This window comes from Rhinoderma darwinii, chromosome 10, assembly GCF_050947455.1.
Source record: "Rhinoderma darwinii isolate aRhiDar2 chromosome 10, aRhiDar2.hap1, whole genome shotgun sequence".
In the NCBI taxonomy this organism is placed as follows: Eukaryota; Metazoa; Chordata; class Amphibia; order Anura; family Rhinodermatidae; genus Rhinoderma; species Rhinoderma darwinii.
In genome coordinates this window covers 50,737,747-50,758,127 of record NC_134696.1, presented here as the reverse complement: position 1 = coordinate 50,758,127, position 20,381 = coordinate 50,737,747, and the positions used below count along the sequence as shown (strand labels likewise).

General features: G+C 40.6%; 1 protein-coding gene across 2 annotated transcripts in view; it reads right to left on the bottom strand.

The window, feature by feature from the left end:
• LOC142662058 (leukocyte antigen CD37-like) overlaps positions 1-20,381 on the bottom strand; it is a 95,957-nt gene that overhangs the window by 38,723 nt on the left and 36,853 nt on the right. For both annotated transcript variants that reach the window (XM_075839909.1, XM_075839908.1), the window contains one exon: positions 479-557. In XM_075839909.1, coding sequence (XP_075696024.1) covers positions 479-544 — 66 coding nt within the window. In that variant the 5' untranslated portion in view covers positions 545-557. The remainder of the gene's footprint in view (positions 1-478; positions 558-20,381) is intronic.

Sequence of the window (20,381 nt, the reverse complement as noted above, 5' to 3'; positions counted from 1 at the left end):
AAATCCATGAAGGAAGTAGAGTAACTGGAGACGACTGAGGGGGTCAAAAAGGTCCCTCTGCCCCAAAAGGGAGACCAGTACTATAAACTACACTTTATATTTGGGAGTTCCTATACAGATTTTGCATTGGGGCCCAGGAGCTTCAAATTACACCTTTGCATGCAGGTGCGTAAGTACAGCATGGAAACATGACAGCTATATGAGTGATTTAGGGAGCATATTTGTTAGTAATACACATTATTAAAAGTGAGGAAATGCAAAACAAAAAGTTACTAATAGTTTTGCATGGAATTCCCAAACAATTTTTGTAGAATTGCTATATTCAGGATAAAATTCTGATTTCATATAAAAATGAAAGTACGGTAGATAATTTGAGGCAAAAAATACACAGGAGGCACTTAACAATAACAGTATAACTGACCATGTTATAACAATTAAAAGTAAAAAATATTAAAAATGAAATCCATATGGTACTTACAAAGAAAAAAAGGTTAAAGACAAACAGGAAATATTTTGTCACGCTCAGGCAGCCTTTCATAGCCATTTTCTCTTTCTTCCTGTAGAGCAAGTACAAAAACAAAATTGTAAATAGGTCATTATTGAAACATTATTCCATCATGTCATTCACCTATCATTTTCATGTATTTTATAATATAAACACCATCTAAAATGCAGGTGGGCAACCAGTGGCCATTCCCTTTTGCTACATTGGCGATGTGAACATAAAGGAGATGGTGCCCATAACATATCAAAATTTGGTCCCCCCCCCTCTGTTAGCTTTAACGTCCCTTGTAATAGAGAAGAGCTGCGTGACCCTAGGGGTATTTGCTATTTTTATTGTTTTCTAATGCTGCAGTTTTTTTTGGGAGAGGGGGCAATGTAGAGGTTCACATCACTATGGGGCAGAGGGTTGGAGCCAACCTCAGCTGGGTTTCCTTGGGTGCCATAGAAGCCACAGGGTATACCTCTATGATATCTACACCATGTTGACATATATGACTGCTAGGGATAGATAGATAGATAGATAGATAGATAGATAGATAGATTAAAACACACAAATAAAAATATAAATGCATTGACCTAAACAATATTAAAATATATTAAAAATACAGTACAATATCTCTACCCCCCCCCCCCCCCCCCCATAGTGATGGATCCTGTAGCTGCCTGGAGTTAGTATAAAGTGTGATAGTTGTTGGAAAGAAGAATCTCCTATACTGTTCCTTGCAGCACCGTAGTTGAATATATCTCCTACTAAAATGACTACGCTGCTTATTAACTACATCATGTAACAGATGTAAATCAAAATTAACAGTATCCATGAAGTTCTGCAACACCATCCTGTCTGTTATTGGTAGCCTAGTTTATATACTAAAATACATAAACATTGCATGTCTAATGGGCCAAAAGCAATAATGTCATATATTTGTGCTTCTAAGAGCAGTTGACGTGTTATTGACTGAACATTCCTCCACTGGGATCTCCTGGTTGCCCAGAGCACTTTATGAGAATCTTTTCAAAACACTATTAAAGGAGTTGTCCAGTCATAAGAAATTGATGGCCTATCGTCATGATGGCCATTAATATCTCATCGGGTCCTACTCCCGGCACCCCCGCCGATCAGCTGCTTTGAAGAGGCCGCTGCACTCATACGAGTGCTGCTTGCACCTTCATACTTTATCTGCTCATACTGCGAATCGTTGACACACTGGTAGCTGCGTTTCCCCTGTTCGCTTGTATGGGAGAAGGATGTAATACTGTGAAACGCCGCTACAAGCGTGTTTTGTCGATTCACAGTACAAGCGGATAAGGAATGAAGGGGAAGCAGCGTTCATATGAGCGCCGCAGCCCCTAGAAAACTGCTGATCGGCGGGGGTGCCGGGACTCAGACCAGCACCGATCAGATATTGGTGGTCTATACTGAGGATAGGCCATCAATTTCTTATGACTGGACAACCCCTTTAAGCATATGAGATGTATCTTAGAGTGTACTTGTGACTATATGAAACTCAGGCCCCATGCGTAGCAAGTTGAGTGCAAGTCGATGTGCGAAATCGACTTGTTTAAAACACGCTAGGACAGGAGTCTGCAAACAGTGGCACTCCAGCTTTAGCGCAGGCTGTCAGGGAATGCTGGGAGCTGTAGTTTCACAACAGCTGGAGTGCCGCTGGTTACAGACCCCTGCTCTAGGAAAACATTTCAAAAACACTTTATGAAAGAAGTTTGGAAAGTCTTTATACACTATGTAAAAATAAAGTACAACAGCAAACCTAAAAATAGCTTTCTGTAAGAAGAAGGTTGTGCTGCTACAGATCAGTCATTTTACTCATTGATTAGAGAACAGAAACTCTTGTATATATCATGCTCTTAACTAAAACATTGATGCGGATATTCAGGACTAATAATAGTCATAAAATACAATGGATAAAATATCACTGGGCACAAATCTATAGCAAGGGCATTCAAACCATAGACCATGCAGCTGCCATTGTACTCTTGGAAAGAGGGGGCCCAGCCATTATTGGCCGCATCACCTTTGCTACTAGCTGGTAAGAACTTGTGAAGGACTCCCTCCCCAGAAGAATTGCATTGTTAGCAAAAAAGTGGTGGGTAAATCTTCCTAGGGTCGAGGGGGAAGCAAACCCTTCTATCCTGGGAGGCAAAACTAAGCATTGTAATGGGTGGCCCATTTTGATCTTTGTTATGGGGCCTTCTCTCTTTTGTGTATGCCACTGAAGGAAGGCTACATGGGAAGGACATTAGCATGACGTGACTTATGGGTTGTTAAGTTGTCGAGTTCCTTCTATTTAAAGTGTTCATGCATTTATCATACAGTTATTAAAAATATTTCTTTTTTGTAGAACAGGCCTTCATGGGCATGTAAAATTCTTAACATAAAATTCCCCCGCAAACCGCATTTTCCACATCTGGAAGGTCATCAGAATATCACCGCCTACTAAATGATCACATCCTACTACCTACATTGTTATTGAGAGTCACATTACTACAGCTTGAATCTTCAAGTATATTACAAAGGGGGAAAAGTGACAACGTGTTGCACAAAGCTGTGTCTTCATTAGTCAGAGGGGACTACTATGAGTCATTTCTGACCGTTCTGTGACATTCAGCTTAGAGGTCTCTTTTCTTTTCTGTTGTTGGGAAATGTGAAAGAAATTATCTAACTCCACTATTTTGTCTATACTTCCATTTTAACATCAATATACGAATGATACTTAGATGTGACGTTTTTCACATCCGAGGTGCCCCCCCAAGCGGGTCCCATTTTCACGGATCCCCATAGACTTGAGCCTCTGGAGGGTTCTGTGAAAATGGAAGATAATAGGACAGGTTCTATTTTTCAACGGACCCTTTACACAGCCCGTTGAAAAACATGCGTCCGTGTGACAGCTGTAGTTTTAACGGCCATCACACTGATGTATTCAACGCTCGTGTGAATAAGGCCTTTTTCTGACTAAGGGAAAAAGCAGAGCACTCAAGACTACGTCCTCCACAGAAGAATGAAGATGATAAAGGAGAGATGACTAGTAAAATAAAATTAATCCTAGATGATGAACTAATAGAAAATATTGCAATGCTAAGAAAATATTCTGAATGTAATGCATTTTGTTTTGTGCAAACTCAAGAGAAAATATTATAGCTGATGTAGTAAAAGTTCAGTCCAAAAACTGTGTATAAACTCCCTCATATATTGTATGGAAGAGAGCATTTGCCATCCCTTGCAAAGTGACATCAATATGACACTTCTTCTGTGAAACCTTTTTCTTAAGAAAATAAATTTCAAGGAATCCGGAGCAACTTTATGACATTGATTTATCCACAACAATTTTGGTGCCGAAACCCGGGAACTGAAAGCGGCTGGAACGGAACCAGGACAGGAACCAAGGACAGGAGACCAAACTGGCACCATCAAAGAGGTGAGAAACATTTTTCTCATTCGGTCTCCCTCCCTTGGTCTCCAGTCCCTTTGTTGTATGTCGTGAGTACAGTTTCCAAGAACCTCAAACAGTTGTTAAATGTACTAACCTCTTTTTGATATGTATGTGAATGAATTAATGAATGAATGAATAATGTTGGCACATGCCACATCAGAGTGAAAGAGGCCTTTATGGCGCAGTGATTGAAACTGCCTCAAGACGCACCACTACGAAGAAATCATGGTGGGGCAGTGCAGTGATAAGTATGAGGACCCTATCTTCCTCAGACACGAGTAAATTGTTATTAACCACTGCCTGAGCAGCAGAAGGACAAAATTAACATTGAAGGTTAAGTGTATTCGGGTGTAGTTTCCGTACTGATCTACCTTGATTTGTCAGTACAGGTCCTTTGGGTACCCACTTCACTCAACCTTTGGACATTGCTGAATAAATTCAGCTTCAGTCCACTGTTGCTATTGGGTGTAGGGCTATTCCCAGGGAACGAGAGCGAACCGATCTCTGATCACCTCTCGGCCTGTTGCTTAACAGCCCTGTGTCACATTGGTGTTGGTCCTGAATCTAGGTACATCCAAGGGCGTGTGTCCTGAAGCTGCAACTGGCTTGTCTCCCTCATGAAAAAATAATATTGCTAGCTCAGAAAATACCTTTCCTAGATTTTTTTACATAGTTGATATAAAGGGAAGATCCCTTGTGGGATTATTGTTTAGTTGGTTTTAATTTGGCTCTGTTGGAAGATTTGTTTAGTGTATACGGATACGTAGGGGATACGTAGTGTGGAATTTTCCCTAACAGCCAATAGCCATACAGTTTTGTTAGTGGAAATAAAAACTGAGAGAGAAGGGTGTGAGTCCTCTCCATTATAGCAGGGCTATGGGCAACAGTCACGGCAAACGAGGATCTGGCTGATCACGAGAACAGAGTAGAGGATGTCCACAGGTTCCTCCACCCCCACAGGAGGAGATGTATATGAGGTATGGAACTTGGGTGAGCAAGCACCTGTTAGGCTTTGTTCACATCTGTGCCAGGGCTCCGTTCATGGGTTCCATCTGAGCTTTCAGTCAGGGGAACCCATGAACGGAATCCAAACTGAAACAAACGGAAACCAAATGGTGACGGATCCGGTGCAAATGGTGTCCGTTTGTCACCGTTGTGTAAGGGTTCCGTCGTTTTGACGGAATCAATACCGTAGTCGACCGCGCTATTCATTCTGTCAAAATGACGAAACCCTTATACAACGGTGACAAACGGAAACCATTTGCACCATTGAAAAACGTGTTGATGCAAACGGAAACCTATGGTTTCCGTGTGTTTGAGTTAGGATTCCGTTCATTCGTTCCCCTAACAAAAAGCTCAGACGGAATCCATGAACGGAGTCCCGACGCAGATGTGAACGAAGCCTTAAAATAATGTAAGCTTACTAGGGGATTGGATTCGAGTATTCCAAAGAAAAGAACATATGAACTGACTCGCTGTGTATGTTTCTCTAAAAATTGCAAGTCCAGAATGACTGAGCAAAAAAAGGAAAGCAGTTTGAAATAGATGGATTGTAGAATCTTTTAGAAAGCAACAAAGAGCCCAAGGTACCTTTATAGTAGGGATGAGAACAGAATATATACTTTAATAATCTCAGTTATTTTGTATATTCATTATCTTCATTGAACTGTTTAGCATCTTTTAGCGACAAATGTATGTAACGTTAATGCACTGACATTAAGTGCAGGAGGTAGTCAGAGAAAATTGATACTTTAAAAAGTCAAACTTAGTTGTAGAACTAAGTAGTTGGTTTACATTTTAAAATAACCTAAATTCCAATACCATATAATTTAGTAGCTGCTAGTGTGATAAGAAATGGGGGGAGGTGGAGAACAGCTGCTAGGGAGATAATAAATGTGATGTTCTTGAATTGAATGGACTCAAACATTAAATGCTCATATAGTTATTTTGTATAGCAATGTAGAGCAGCAATTTGTAGATTGAATCAGGAAAAGTGATAAATGTAATAATGTATAAGCAGTCTTTTACGGCCAAACCACCAGACACCTCAGTTTTGGACTCTGAAACCCTTGATCCTGTCATACATTGTGCCCAGAGTGCAGAGTTGCTTGCACTGATCAAGACAAGTAAACTGGCAGAGAGGAAGACTGTAATATATATACACAGACTCCTCTTATGCTTACGGAGTTGTGCATGATTTTGGTTTTCTGTGGGAGGACAGAGGTTTGTTAACTTCTGGTAGGAAGGAAGGGACCTCATACAGAACCTGCTGGAAAAGGTAAAGCTACCTCAAGCCATAGCTGTTATCAAATGCCAGGCACATCAGCGAGCAAAAGATCCTATCATTATGGGTAAAAACATGACAGATGAAGCGATCAAAAAGGCTGCTCTTCTGATCCTCCAAGAGTCCCCAAAAGATGAACAACATCTGAGAATGGACACTCTCATAACCTTGCAACAGGCAGGTCCCTAGACACACAGAAAATGGAGGAACACAGGTAGTAAGTCAGATAATGGTGTTTGGAAACATGAGGATGGTCGATTGTGTGCCCCTCCAGCTATATATCAGTTTTTAACAAACTTATCTCATCTCCCATCTCATGGAGGTATGGTTGCTATTATAAGTAAATTTTGGGTTGAACTAGGCTTCACAATTTGTGACACAATGGTGCAAGAAATGCATGATCTGTGCCAAGCACAATCCAGGAAAAATGACTAGGGTACAGAAGAAACACCTTGTAAAACCGGACTACCCATTTCAGAGACTGCAGATAGACTCAGCTACATAAATGTGGTGCCTATATGATGTCTTAGCATGTGTAGATATGTCCTCCTCTTGGGTAGAAGCATGGCATGTTGCTAAGAAAATAATATCTGACATTGTGTGCAGATATGGCCTACCCGAGATGTAGAGTCTGACCGTGAGACACATTTTACGGGGCAGGTATTTGCAGAAATGTTGAAAGGGTTGCAAATTAATCAACAGCTACATACTCCATATCAGCCACAGTCATCAGGGAAGGCTGAGAGAGCAAATAGTGTCTTAAAAAACAAGATAGCTAAAATCTGTGAGCAAACAAAACTCACATGGGTACAAGCCCTACCAATAGCTCTATTTACAATGAGGCATACACCAAAGGGAATGCATGGACTTTAACCATTTGAAATACTGTTTGGGAGGCCACAGCTAACAGGCCTTTTCTTTCCACAGGAATTACATGGACAGTATGCTTCTCTAACTGACTATGTTGTCCAGCTCCATAAGCAGCTGATTAATTTGCATGGCTTAGTCTTTTCTTCTTTACCAGACCCAGAAGACAAAACTGTAACTCACCACCTAAGACCTGGAGATTGGGTCGTGATAAGAAGATACTTGAGGAAATATCTGGAACCCTGATTTGATAGCCCATACCAAGTACTACTGACCACTTCTACCTCATTGAAAGTAGAGGGGAGGCCCAACTAAATACACGCTTCTCACTTTAAAAAGGTCAACTTTCAGGACGCAAATCTGTGCAAAAAGGGTGAGGCCACTCAGAGAAAGGAGGATTGACTATAGGAAAATGTCCAAAATGCATTTGCTGTCTTGCCTGTTCTTTTGTATCTTATGCCATTGTATACATGTGAGGGAGAATGGCGGAAGAACTCTATTTGGCTTCTACATGAACAAACAGCTGAACACAACTGACTGTTGGATCTGTTCTCATGTTCCAGCAAATCATATAGGAATCCCTTTAATCTCACAGACTATAGCTATGATGTTGAAATAGATGTAAATCACACCAATCACAATGATTTCTTAGACCAAGAAACATACTTAGAATTTGCTGGCCTACTCAAAACACCCACTATGTGCATAGGGCCTATGTATGCTGATCACATAGCCAGAATTAAAGGGTGCAAAGTCAATTTACGTAAGGAACACATTGGAGAAACTGATTGTAAAAATGCCACCTTACTCTTCAATATGAAGTATAATGCCGTAAAATATGATGAGGAACATGGTAATTGTAATAACCAATGTTGGTGTGCAACTATGACAGCGTCTTGTGCCCCCAGGTGTTCCTGTCCTGACAAAGGAGATGATGACAAATGGGACTGTAAGACTAAAGTGCATGACAATATGAGATGCCTTCAAAGTTGGTTCGGGGATCATGGTAAAATAGTTCCTAGGGTGATAACACCAGGGCTATATTATATTTGTGGTAACAGCACCTATTGTTGGCTTCCTATGGGAGCATGGGGTAATTGCACTATAGGAAGAGTTGTTCCAGCCATCAGACAATGTCCAAACATCTTAACTGCTAACATTTATGAAATTTATTCTAAGGAGACTAGATATAAACGAGAGTTGTTTACAAAAGCACATAAAGCTCGGATGTGGTTCCCCTCTTGAACAGGCTGGGGAATCGAACAAACGAATAAGTTAAACAAATATGCTAGTATTATGGATGGGATAATTAATGAGACCACCAGTTCTATCCATGCGATCAATGAAGAGTTGGCCCAAGTTAGGAAAGTTGCCCTCCAAAATAGAATGTCTCTTGATTATCTGTTAGCAATAGAAGGTGGAACTTGTGCTGTTATAGGTGAAGAATGTTGCACCCGGATTGAGGACTCATATGACCCCCATTGAGGCACACACGAATAACATAAAGGAATTTCAGAAAAACTTCCATTCCTGGATGGAATCTATTGGTGTTTGGTTTAATAATATTCTTTCTGGATTGCTGAAACCCATAGTGGTGGTGATAGGACTGATTTTAATGCTCTTAATTGCCTGGAAATTATGAATGTGTTGTGTTTCTCGTTGCAGAAAAGATGTGGATACAACTATTCTCTAGGCATGATGACATAACAGCTTCAGAGTTGATCATCTGTCAGCCCAGCTCAACTGCCCTCCTCTCCTGTTTGTGAGTAGGGTGGAGGACATCATCTCTGAGAAGAGGGTCCGACAGATGCACCCCAGCAGTTTGAGAACCACCCTTAAAGAAACGTTATACTTTGAGAGTGATTTCACCGGGGATTTCACTGGGGTGATCTTTGTGTTGTGATACATCTCTGGCCGGCTGTTGTCATCTACAAAAGATAGAAGAGTGTATGTGTGCATGTGTTTGTGTGTGTGTGTGTGTGTGTGTGTGTGTGTGTGTGTGTGTGTGTGTGTGTGTGTGTGTGTGTGTGTGGACGAGTAGAGGAAGTGGCTACCATGAAACAGTCAAGAATAGATGTCTGACATCTCATAGTCTATGCAGTTTATCTGTATACTCTGTGAAGTACGGACTGTCTCAGGAGCCGGTTTCCAGGATAGGAAGGATGATAGTTAGTCAAGTGCATAATATATATATATACTTGTAATAATGATATTATCAAAAGGGTGAGAAATGTGAAAGAAATGAACTAACCCCACCATTTTGTCTTATATTCTATACTTCCATTGTAACTTCAATATAAGAATAATACGTAGAGAGAATGTATTATTGTGTATTTGCTGTGTATAAGGGAATCTTTGCTGAGAAAAGTTGACTTGACAGCTTTACAAAACTTTTATTTTGACTAAGGGAAAAAGCAGAGGAGTCAAGACTACGTCCTCCACAGAAGAAAGAAGACGATAAAGGAGAGATGACTACTGAAATAAAATTAATCCTAGATAATGAATTAATAGAAAATATTGCAATGCTAAGAAAATATTCTGAATGTAATGCATTTTGTTTTGTGCAAACTGAAGAGAAAATATTATAGCTGATGTAATAAAAGTTCAGTCTAAAAACTGTGTATAAACCCCCTCACATTGTATGGAAGAGAACAATTGCCATCACTTGCAATGTGACATGAATATGACACTTCTGTGAAACCTTTTCTTAAGAAAATAAATATGAATGAATCTGGAGCAACTGTTTGACGTTGAATTATCCACAGCAGTATTGTTGTTGTTTTTCTGGATAAACTGGTACAGATACCAGTGAAGAAGAGGATATGGTTCTCCTTGTCCTATCTGCTCGGATCTGGTTCTGTTTTCTTAAAAAATAGAAAATGTAGCCTGAAACACTAGTCTTTAGGGTATGTTCAGACATGGAGGATCTTTTGCAGATTTAATGTACAGATTCCGATTAATGCTAGTTTTACACAACCCTGTTCACACGTAGCTGATTTAAGAATAGGCCATCAATTTTAAAATTCCAAATAACCCCTTTAAATTGCAATAGAAGTCAATGTAAATATCACATGAAATTCCTAGTGAAGTGCGACTGCCACACAACAGTATGATCCAATCTTAACCTGTGAGGTGCAACTTTGTGTGGCTTAGAACATATACTGCCTAAAACAGTGGTTTCCAACCTGTGGTTCTCCAACTGTTACAAGACTACTACTCCCAGCAATTCCTAACAGCCGCTGGAGATGACTGGCCTGGAATCAAATCTAAATGACTTTAACGTAAGTTGAAAATTTATCTGGGTCCCACTGGTGTGACCCTTACCTGGTCTCCCTAAGGTGTCACATAGCTCAACTTCTCATACAGTTTAGGGCCTGTTCACATCACCGTTCCAGGGGTTCCGTCGGAGGTTTCCGTCGGGTGCACCCCACAACGGAAAGTGAAAGTGAAACCACAGCTTCCGTTTCAGTCACCATTGACATCAATCGTGACGGAAACATCGCTAATGGTTTCCGTTCATCACCATTCCGGCAAGTTTCCGGTTTTCCGACGGAATTAATAGCGGAGTCGACTACGCTATTGATTCCGTCGGAAAACCGGAAACCTGCCAGAATGGTGGCGAACGGAAACCATTAGCGATGTTTCCGTCACTGTTGATATCAATGTTGACTGAAACGGAAGCTGTGGTCACTTTCACTTTCCGTTGCGGGGTTCACCCGACGGAAACCTCAGACGGAACCCCGAAACGGAAAGCGAACGGTGATGTGAACAGGCCCTTATTCAGCATAGATCATTATAGATAAGCACATTAAAAGAGTTTATTATAGGACGTCCCTTTAACAAAGATATTTGATGCATTTAGAAGATAATGAGGTTATTAGTACTGTAAGGAGAACATTAAACACATCTGGGATTTGTTTTATAGACCTACAGTGAAATTACCTAAAGATTATCAGGTTGTTAGATGTTTTTATCCGGAGGAGGGGAGACTGCAATTATCCTGTGTTCAACATAATGGACTTAATGGCTACTCAAGACTAGTTAACTTTTAATCTGGTCCGTCTTGAAGTTGACAGCACTCTGGAGAGTATCCCAAGTCTTATATCCCATTCACCAATCCTGTTCCTGCACGATTACCGACATGAATATTTTAGTTACTATGTAATGTAAATGTGGAAGGAAACATTGATGGAATGGCTGCCTAATTGAGTAAAAGACGGATCCAACAGGCGATATGGAAATACAGATTGTAGCACATGGAGTCCATTACTCTCCTATAAATGCGTGATCCCTTCAAAAGGTGAAGAAAGGGTCAGAGATGTTGTGAGAATAAAAAATAGATCCGGAAATCTCCGAGCAAGAGTGAAAGTGAGCCGTAAATATCACCAGTATCTTTAACAGAATTACTCCATGCCAGTGTCATGATTTCTGCTTGCAGCCAGTGAATGGAATATTTTATTGAAAACTTATCCTAATCTAGTCGTATTCATAGAGTTGGGAATTACAACGTATCAGTATAGGTAAGAGCTTTATCAACCTGAAGTCCACAATAGGACAGAGATTCGTATTGCTGCTGTGTTTATCTAACAGGGGATTGACAAGAGAAAGTCATTGTAAGGGGTTCAGCCTCGGGATGTAAAAAATAATTATATTTCTATTCACTGAAAGCAAGTACAGATCTTGACTGAGGACTTCAATATTAAAGCGCACACGTTTTCATCATATATTAATTTAGATTTATTTACATAGGACTATTAATCCATTTACATTTTTTTTTTAAAAGGGATACAGTCGTATGTACAAAATGATGTCGTTGTTTTTGATTACATGAGAATAATTATTAAAAAGTTATTCACAGGATATGCCATAAATGTCTGATAACTGGAGGTCTGACCTCTAGGACCTACACTTGTCAGGAGAGGTGGAGTTATGGAAACAGCGGATTTTGTTGCAGATTTTGGTCAGATTTATATATGCATTGTTATCCCATTCCTATTCGGAACTTGCATGGATGGGTTGTTTTTTGGTAAGCGTAATGATGAGGAATACTTCCGAAGTTCTGTATACCAAGGCATTTCTTATTAGGCGTAGACAAATTGTTTTGTAATGGCAGCGTGAGTTTTTAAATTGGAAAATGAAAAATAAAAACCTAAAAAAAAAACTGCATGAAATGTGCATTACGTCCCGTACTAATATAGAGAGGTGTAACGTGAAGCTCCTGGGTCCCATTGCAAAATCTGTAACATGGTCCCCACCAACCATGTGAATATACAATACTGGACTCTTCTTATGTAGTAGAGGGTTATTGCCCCCCCCCCCCCCCCCCCAGGGCATGGCTATGACTGCGTCCTCTGCACCCCTATAGCTACAGCCCTTTCATATAATATATGGAAAATTGTACCTCCTACTGTAAATTTTAAGAATATTAGAAGTAACAGAAGTGTGACCATATAAAAGCACAAGGCTGCAGGCTGAGTGCATTTACACAGGCCATGAAAATCTGGGGTGACTCCTAATATTGTTATTATATATTATATATTTTAATATTGTTATTATATATTATAATTTACAGCAGGTGATACATCATTAGAAATACACAATCTCTTTTTGAACAGTTTGGGGAGATTCCTGCCTACCATTGATTTATATGAAACCTACATGTCAATTTGAAAAAGACGGCAGGCAGAAGTGTATGATGATGTTCTGCAGCAGCAGGGACACAGATCTATATTAAACACACCGCAACTGCTGAAGAACTTTTTTTTAAAGAGAGAAGGAGCGCTACATGTCAGTCACTTAAGGCCCTTTTACACCGGCCAATGTTGGCAGGTGCAACGAGCGCCAATCAACTAGACTATAATACATTATTATCATGTCGGCAGCGCGTCTACACAGGCAGATGTGCTGCCGACAACGATAATATTTTACTTTGTTTTAAACTATACGATCAGCAGATGATCGAGCGTTTGCTCATTCATCTGCTGATCGCTGCCCTGTTTACATAGGGCAATTATCGACAATTAGAGTTCTATAAACGTTTTGTCTGCCCGATAATTGTCCAGTGTCAAACCCCCTTTAGTGGTTGGCACAGGTGAAGGGACTTTCTGCAAATGTGATCTATGGCAGACTACATCTGCAGGAAGAGATAAGCAGCAGCTTCCTAATATATTCTCTCTGTATGTGTAATGAGAGCACTTCTGATAATTGCATATATCAGGGAGTCAATGTTTATGTAGCTCCTAATACATAAACATAGGGTCGCGGTACTTCTAGGACTCATCACATTGACAGGTGTGGATTTAATAGAAGTTCAGCTTGTATATACCGACCAGGTGTCATAGAAAACAGTGACATGCGTAAAACGTATCCCTTTTTCAGAAAAATGGAGTTTGAGCCAAAAAGCAAAGCTAGCCAACAATATTACATATTAATCCAAACTGGCTATAAACCAACTGACCTGTTAACAGACAGGTTCACATTCTCCGAAATATTGACTTTTTATTCTGGCTGCGTATTTGGTCACTATAGGTTGGTATTATTTGCGCACTTTGTGGTGGTATTTACTTGACACTGTTTCTTGTATACACTGTACAGAATATAATTTTTGCGGTGGTGGTGGCGGCACTGTATAGCATTGGTATTTAGGCAATGGTAAGGAAGTGTTGTTTGGCCAACATATAGCTCTGTTATTTGGGCACCATGCTGTATGTGCTTATGTTTCTGTACTGTTCCTAGTAATTCAACAAGTGTGGGGATTGTATCACTGGCTTACAAGGTCGGTTTACCATTTAGGTATCTGGGAGAGTTGTAATGTCGGCCATGTTGATTATCACCCAGCGAGTAGACTTTTTTAATACCATAACAGAAGAGAACTTATACTTTAGGTCACTTCTTGATTTTAACCACTTAACACCCTGCGCGGTAAATGTACTGCGCAGCTGGCAGGTCGTTCCCACAAACCGCTGTACATTTACGGCACAGTGCTGGTGCTGAGCCTGCGCTATCAACAGCGGATGTCAGCTATAACATACAGATGACACCCTGCTTCAACAGCCGAGATCGGAGCCGTCAGCATCTAACCCCTTAGCTGCTATTGACCACGGCATTAGACAGACGGAGGGCACTCCCTTTGTCATCCCATTGGCCCCCAGCGAAGTGATGTTGGGTTGCTGGCCCCTACGTCACCATCTTAGTACACCCTGGTTTTTTTGTTCATCCCACATCCCAAAAAATAGTATAAAAGGCAAACAAACGTCAACTAATTTTGCAAAAAAAAAAAACTCACACAATGATGTTAAAGGGGTTGTGTGGGGACCAAAAAATATTAGCAGTGCACTCACTGCAGTATGTGAGTACTTTCTAATATAGATTCCGTTCCCCCGTGACCGGCCCCACTGTACGCTATGTAATCAGTAGTAGCAGTAGTACATTGATTACTTAAAGTACAGCGGGGCTGGTCACATGATGACTAATTGTGTCGTCATGCAGTTACACTGTGCCATTAGAATTCCGGTCCCCCGGCAGTGCTGTAAAAATCTATTAAAATTTCATAAATAGCACGACGAGGGACCGGAATGTATATTAGCGAGTGTAGTCACATACTGCAGTGAGTACACTGCTAATACATGTCGGTCCGCACATAACCACTTTAACATGTTGTTCATACTGCAAAATAACTCACCAAAAATAGCAGAATTGCTGTTTTTTCCACCCCACCCCCCAAAAAATGAATAAGAAGTTTTTCAATATATCATATGTGCCCCAAATTGATGCCATTAAAAAATACAACTCATCCCACAAAAATTGCCTAGTCAAAATAGGGCACATTGTTAAGGGGTTAAGGAGAAATAATCGTTGATGTGATAGTCAATCAGTCACACAGCCAATTACATAAAATGCGGATAAAGAAACCCCTACATAACTTACTGTGAACTCAGACAATGAGTCAGTTGTTTGCTTGGGTTATGGAACTTTTTATGATAGTAGGAAATGGTTAGAGGAACAGACAAAAGGAAAATGGAAAAAAGAGATTTATGTCAGCAGGTGGAGAACAAGGGGAATTTGCTTGTTTCAACCCCAGGTCTGGACGCAGAGAGATGGGGGGGTCACTCAAATTTTAATGACTTTTCCAAAATACTGGTCAATGTGCCTATCAAAACACTCAGTGAAACCTGTTTTTTCGTTTGACCTTACCTTGGAGAAACAATAAGATTTATCCTCAACCCGGTTCATTGTACAATTATTACCACAAATAATATTTTGTGATACAGCCGATAAGATTCTTTAGTATTGCCATCATTCTGATGTACCATCTATCCATTGTAAACACCATGTCTGAACCTAGACAGTTATATTAGGCTGGACTCATTACAAGCAGTTTGTTTATATACAAGTTCAGTGTAATGCCTTTAACCCTCCATCTGATCCGGAAAGTCCGATAATCCAGCACAGAGCCCAATTGAGATTAGGAATTTTACCAAGTGATAAAATGATAATATAAACTAGAGATGACCTGTATAAGCTTGCCTCGACATTGATTTGCTCACCTGTGAATCACCTACTATTGAACCATATTCGCAATGGAGGCTAAAATTTGCAATACAACCCCATTGTATTCTATGTGCAGAATATTGTTCCGTAATAGGAGATTAGCGTCTAATAACATTGAAGTGAATTTTCTGTTTTGCTCATTTTCTAATATAAAATCTGCTACTATTTTGGGTTGTCTGTATATTTCATATACTTTTCTATGACTGGCTAATATTTCAGAATATCTGATGATCTGACACTCACCAAAATCTATCAATGCGGGATTAAAAGGTGTATTCCCAATTTATACATGTATGGCTTATCCACAGGTGTTGGGACCCACTGTCCACACCTATGTGCAGAATTTGGCTGTTTCCATAACTCCCATAGAACTAAATGGAAGGAGCCACGCACATGTGCAGCCACCTCTCCATCCATTCTCCGCCTGGATGCAGCAGACGTGTCACCAGGAGAATGACGGGCGTTTATTCTGTGGGTATGCCCTAAATATGTGAGTTGGTAATACTGCATTAAAGGAATATTACTGTATTACCCAAATTACTATCTGAACAATTGGGAGCATTCAAGTAAAATAAGTAAGGAGCAAATTTCCCATTGCTATCATCCAGAATACAAGCATTGTTTACAGCAACGTGTAAGAAGGCATAAAAATAATAGTATAAAACCATTAATAAACACATACCACTATACATATCCAAACACAAATAGCACAAAACACAAAAAGCAAATAGCTGGAAGTCAGAGGTTAAAGAAAAAAAATTACATTTAGGATACTTTGGCCTCATTGATCAAGATAAAGGGTCAGGAGCATTCCCAGCCAACATTGGAAAAGTGGCTGCTCATGAATGGGATTTATAGAAACCCCCAAGTAAGGCCTTGTTCACACAGTGCAGATTGGCTGCAGATTTTACATGTATTTTTTTAAGCCAAAACCGCGAACGGAACCTAAAGAAAAGAAATATATAAAGGTAGGCCTTCAAGTGTTTCCTTTCCTGGATCCAATTCTGGTTTTGGTTCAAAAAATCCATGCAAAATCTGCAGCAAATCTGCACTGAGTGAACTATGCCTAAGTATTCATTCCCACGGTTCAAAAATGTACAGTATTTGCAAATATCCTAGCCTGCGTAATATAGAAGACATGTATTATATGTACAATTGTCCTCATGTAGGGAAGGCACAGATAGCAGGAGGGGTGTTGACCATGGAAACCAATCACATTTCATTTTTTAAGTATAGTTTAGAAAATGAAAGCTGATCTCTTCTTGGGTACTCTTAGCAACAAAGAGACTTTTCACTCCTGAGTCAATTTTGATATATGAGGCCCAATATGTTTGTATAACATTTTCCGCTATGACTAAATATGTAATACACAGGGGTGATGTAAATTTAGCAGAATAGCAACTGAGTAAAAAAAGAAGTAACCGGGTACTGCTCCTACATTCTATGTTGCGTTGCAGGTGGCAGAGAAATATAACTTTCGGGAACAAAGATTTCCTTAAAAGGACATTTATCAAAAACAAATGTAATGATTTTAAAGATGTTAAACAAATACCTTAGTTTTTGTACTGCATCCTGTATCCCCAAAAGTGGCAAAGTCTTTTTGATGGTTCATCACAAAGCTTATTCAGAGATTTACCTGATATGCTACAACTTTTCAGAAACACAGCGACTTATATGGGCAAAGCCACACGTGGCGGAATTCCTCTTGAATTCCGCAGCGGACACTCCGCAGCGTTAATCCGCAGCGGAGCCGTTTGTCCATTGACTTCCACTTTTATTTAGCAGTGTTCGTTTAGACGATGCGTAAAATTCCGCTGCAGAGCATAGGCTGCGGAGCGGAATTTGGTGTCCGTCATGCTAGGGCTGTTGCGGAGTTGTGGCGGACTGGTTGCGGACTCATGGCGGAATTTCTCCATTGACTTCAATGGAGATTCTAAATTCCGCAATGAAGTCCGCAGCTGTCATGAAAATGTTATATGTGCTGCGGATGCGTCTTGCTTTTTTGACATGACATTTCTTCATTCTGGCTGGATCTATGTATTTCTAGGTCTACAGCCAGACTGAGGAAGTCAATGGGGCTCCCGTAATTACGGGAGCGTTGCTAGGAGACGTCAGTAAATAGTCACTGTCCAGGGTGCTGAAAGAGTTAAGCGATCGGCAGTAACTGTTTCTGCACCCTGGACAGTGACTACCGATCCCAATATACAGCAACCTGTAAAAAAATAGAAGTTCATACTTACCGAGAACTCCCTGCTTCTGTCTCCAGTCCGGCTTCCCAGGATGACGTTTCAGTCTAAGTGATGGCTGCAGCCAATCACAGGCTGCAGCGGTCACATGGACTGACGCGTCATCCAGGGAGGTCGGGCTGGATGCCGAAAGAGGGACGCGTCACCAAGACAACGGCCGGTAAGTATGAAATTTGTTTACTTTCACTAGGGAAAGTGCTGCCCCTTCTCTCTATCCTGCACTGATAGGGAGAAGGGAAGCACTTTTCCCGCAGTCCGCAGCAGCTAGTCCGCATCAATTTACTGCACATTTTGGGCAGATCCGCCGCAGAATCTGCAACGCAGATTCTGTTGCGGCATTGATGCGGACAGTTGCGGAGGAAATCCGCCACGTGTGGCCATGCCCTAAGGGTATGTTCACACGCAGTGGTTTCAGGCGTATTTCAAGGCGTTTATGCCTTGAAAAACGCCTGAAAAAAACGGAAGCTGAACGCCTACAAACATCTGCCCATTGAAATCAATTGGAAAAACAGCATTTAGTTCATACCGGGCGTCTTTTTACACCTCTGTTTTAAAAAACGGAGCGTAAAAAGACGCTCCGTAAAAAGAAGTAGCATGTCACTTCTTGAGGCGTTTTTTGGAGCTGATTTTCCATTGAACACTATGAAAAACGCCTCAAAAAATGCCTCAAAAGAAGCTCAAAATTAAAAGAAGCTTCATTTTCAGCTTCAAAAATGCCTGAAAATCAGAGGCTGTTCTGTCTGAAAACAGCTCCGTATTTTCAGACATTTTTGAGTTTGTGTGTGCACATACCCTAAAGGTATGTTCACACGGGCTATTTTCGGCCGTTTTTCGGACCATAAACGGCTGGAAAACGGCCGAAAAATCGGAGACAGAACGCCTCCAAACATCTGCCCATTGATTGCAATGGGAAAAACGGCGTTCTGTTCCGACGGGCCGTTTTTTTACGCGCCAGTAAAAAAAACGGCCAAGAAAAAGAGTGCAGGTCACTTCTTGGGATGTTTTTGGAGCCGTTTTTCATAGACTCTATTGAAAACAGCTCCAAAAACAGGCGTAAAAAACGCAGTGAAAAACGTGAGTGGCTTAAAAAACGTCTGAAAATCAGGAGCTGTTTTCTCTTGAAAACAGCTCCATATTTTCAGACGTTTTTGAGTTTGCGTGTGAACATACCCTAAGACTGTAGATAGGCAGAATTGCATATGCTGGATACCGGAGACATCAGATTTACTCCCCTGTCCCTGCAAAATCCCTGGCTTTACAACTCCTAACCTGACACTGAGCTGTTACCTAGCGTTATCAATCAATTCCATTTCAATGACCTCTTGCATTTCATGTTGTCATCAATATGCAATATCAACTTCCATCACTGCTCATAAAATATGTTTACTTAGGGTTGTAGAGATCTCTGACATTCTCCTATCCAGCTTTTTCAAGAAGTTGTGACCACCAAGATCACCAAGAAGAGATGTAATGAGATGGCCGAAATCAGTATAGAAAATATTCCCTTTGTTCGATGCTTTGCTATCAAGCAAAAGTAGTATCTCCTATGTAAATTGTACAAAATATTTCCACCCTTGTAGATGATCCCAATTATTGCATATTTGTCACACTGATCGTTTCTCATTTTTAAATAAAATGCAATATTAAACAGAAGGATCCCAAGTAAACCCAATTAAAGGACGAAGTGATCCAACACCAAATTCACTCATGTCAAAAGGTAACCTGTTCGAACCACATGTTGCAACAATAGACAAAATATTACTCAGCTAAGGGCACAACTGGAGTTCACTAAGCCCAATAACAAAGTCAGGAATGGGCACCCCATCTTGTTCACAGAAAACTGAACTGTAGCTATACAAACAGCAAAAACAGGAAAAAATTTATTGAATAGAGATGAGCGAATTTCCAAAATTTCATCTCGGGTCTCATTTGATCGAATTCGAGGATTGATTCAGTTCCAATTAATTTGCCACTAATCGCAATTGCCCTGAAAACTTGTGTCTGACTCTGTGCTGTTGTCTTCCTCTGTGAAGCTCCGCTCCCTTGTTAGTACAGCCTTTACAGCGCTGCTGCTCTGAACATAGCTACTAATGGAGGGGCATGAGACCAGGCACGTCTATCAGCGGTTTTCATTGATTAAATTGCGCATGACAAGCGAAACAAGCGCATGTGCAGTGCTGTGTGCTGTGTTATTCAACGGAGGCCTTTGATGGGCGTGCCTGGTCACAGTTTGTGAAGAAGGCTGTACTAACAAGGGAGCAGCGCTTCATAGGGGAAGGCATCGGCGTTGAATTTCTAATAACTATGTATTTGTAAGTGAGCAATGCTGGCCGCCAGATTGCCGGGATGTGTGCGCCAAGAGCGTCAAAAGTTTGGGATTTTGTTGACTCCAGAACGTTTGGGAAATTTGGACCAAATTCAATTGTGTAGCATCAATTCGCTCATCTATGGTATTGAACTATAAGAGTATATTCACACGGTGGA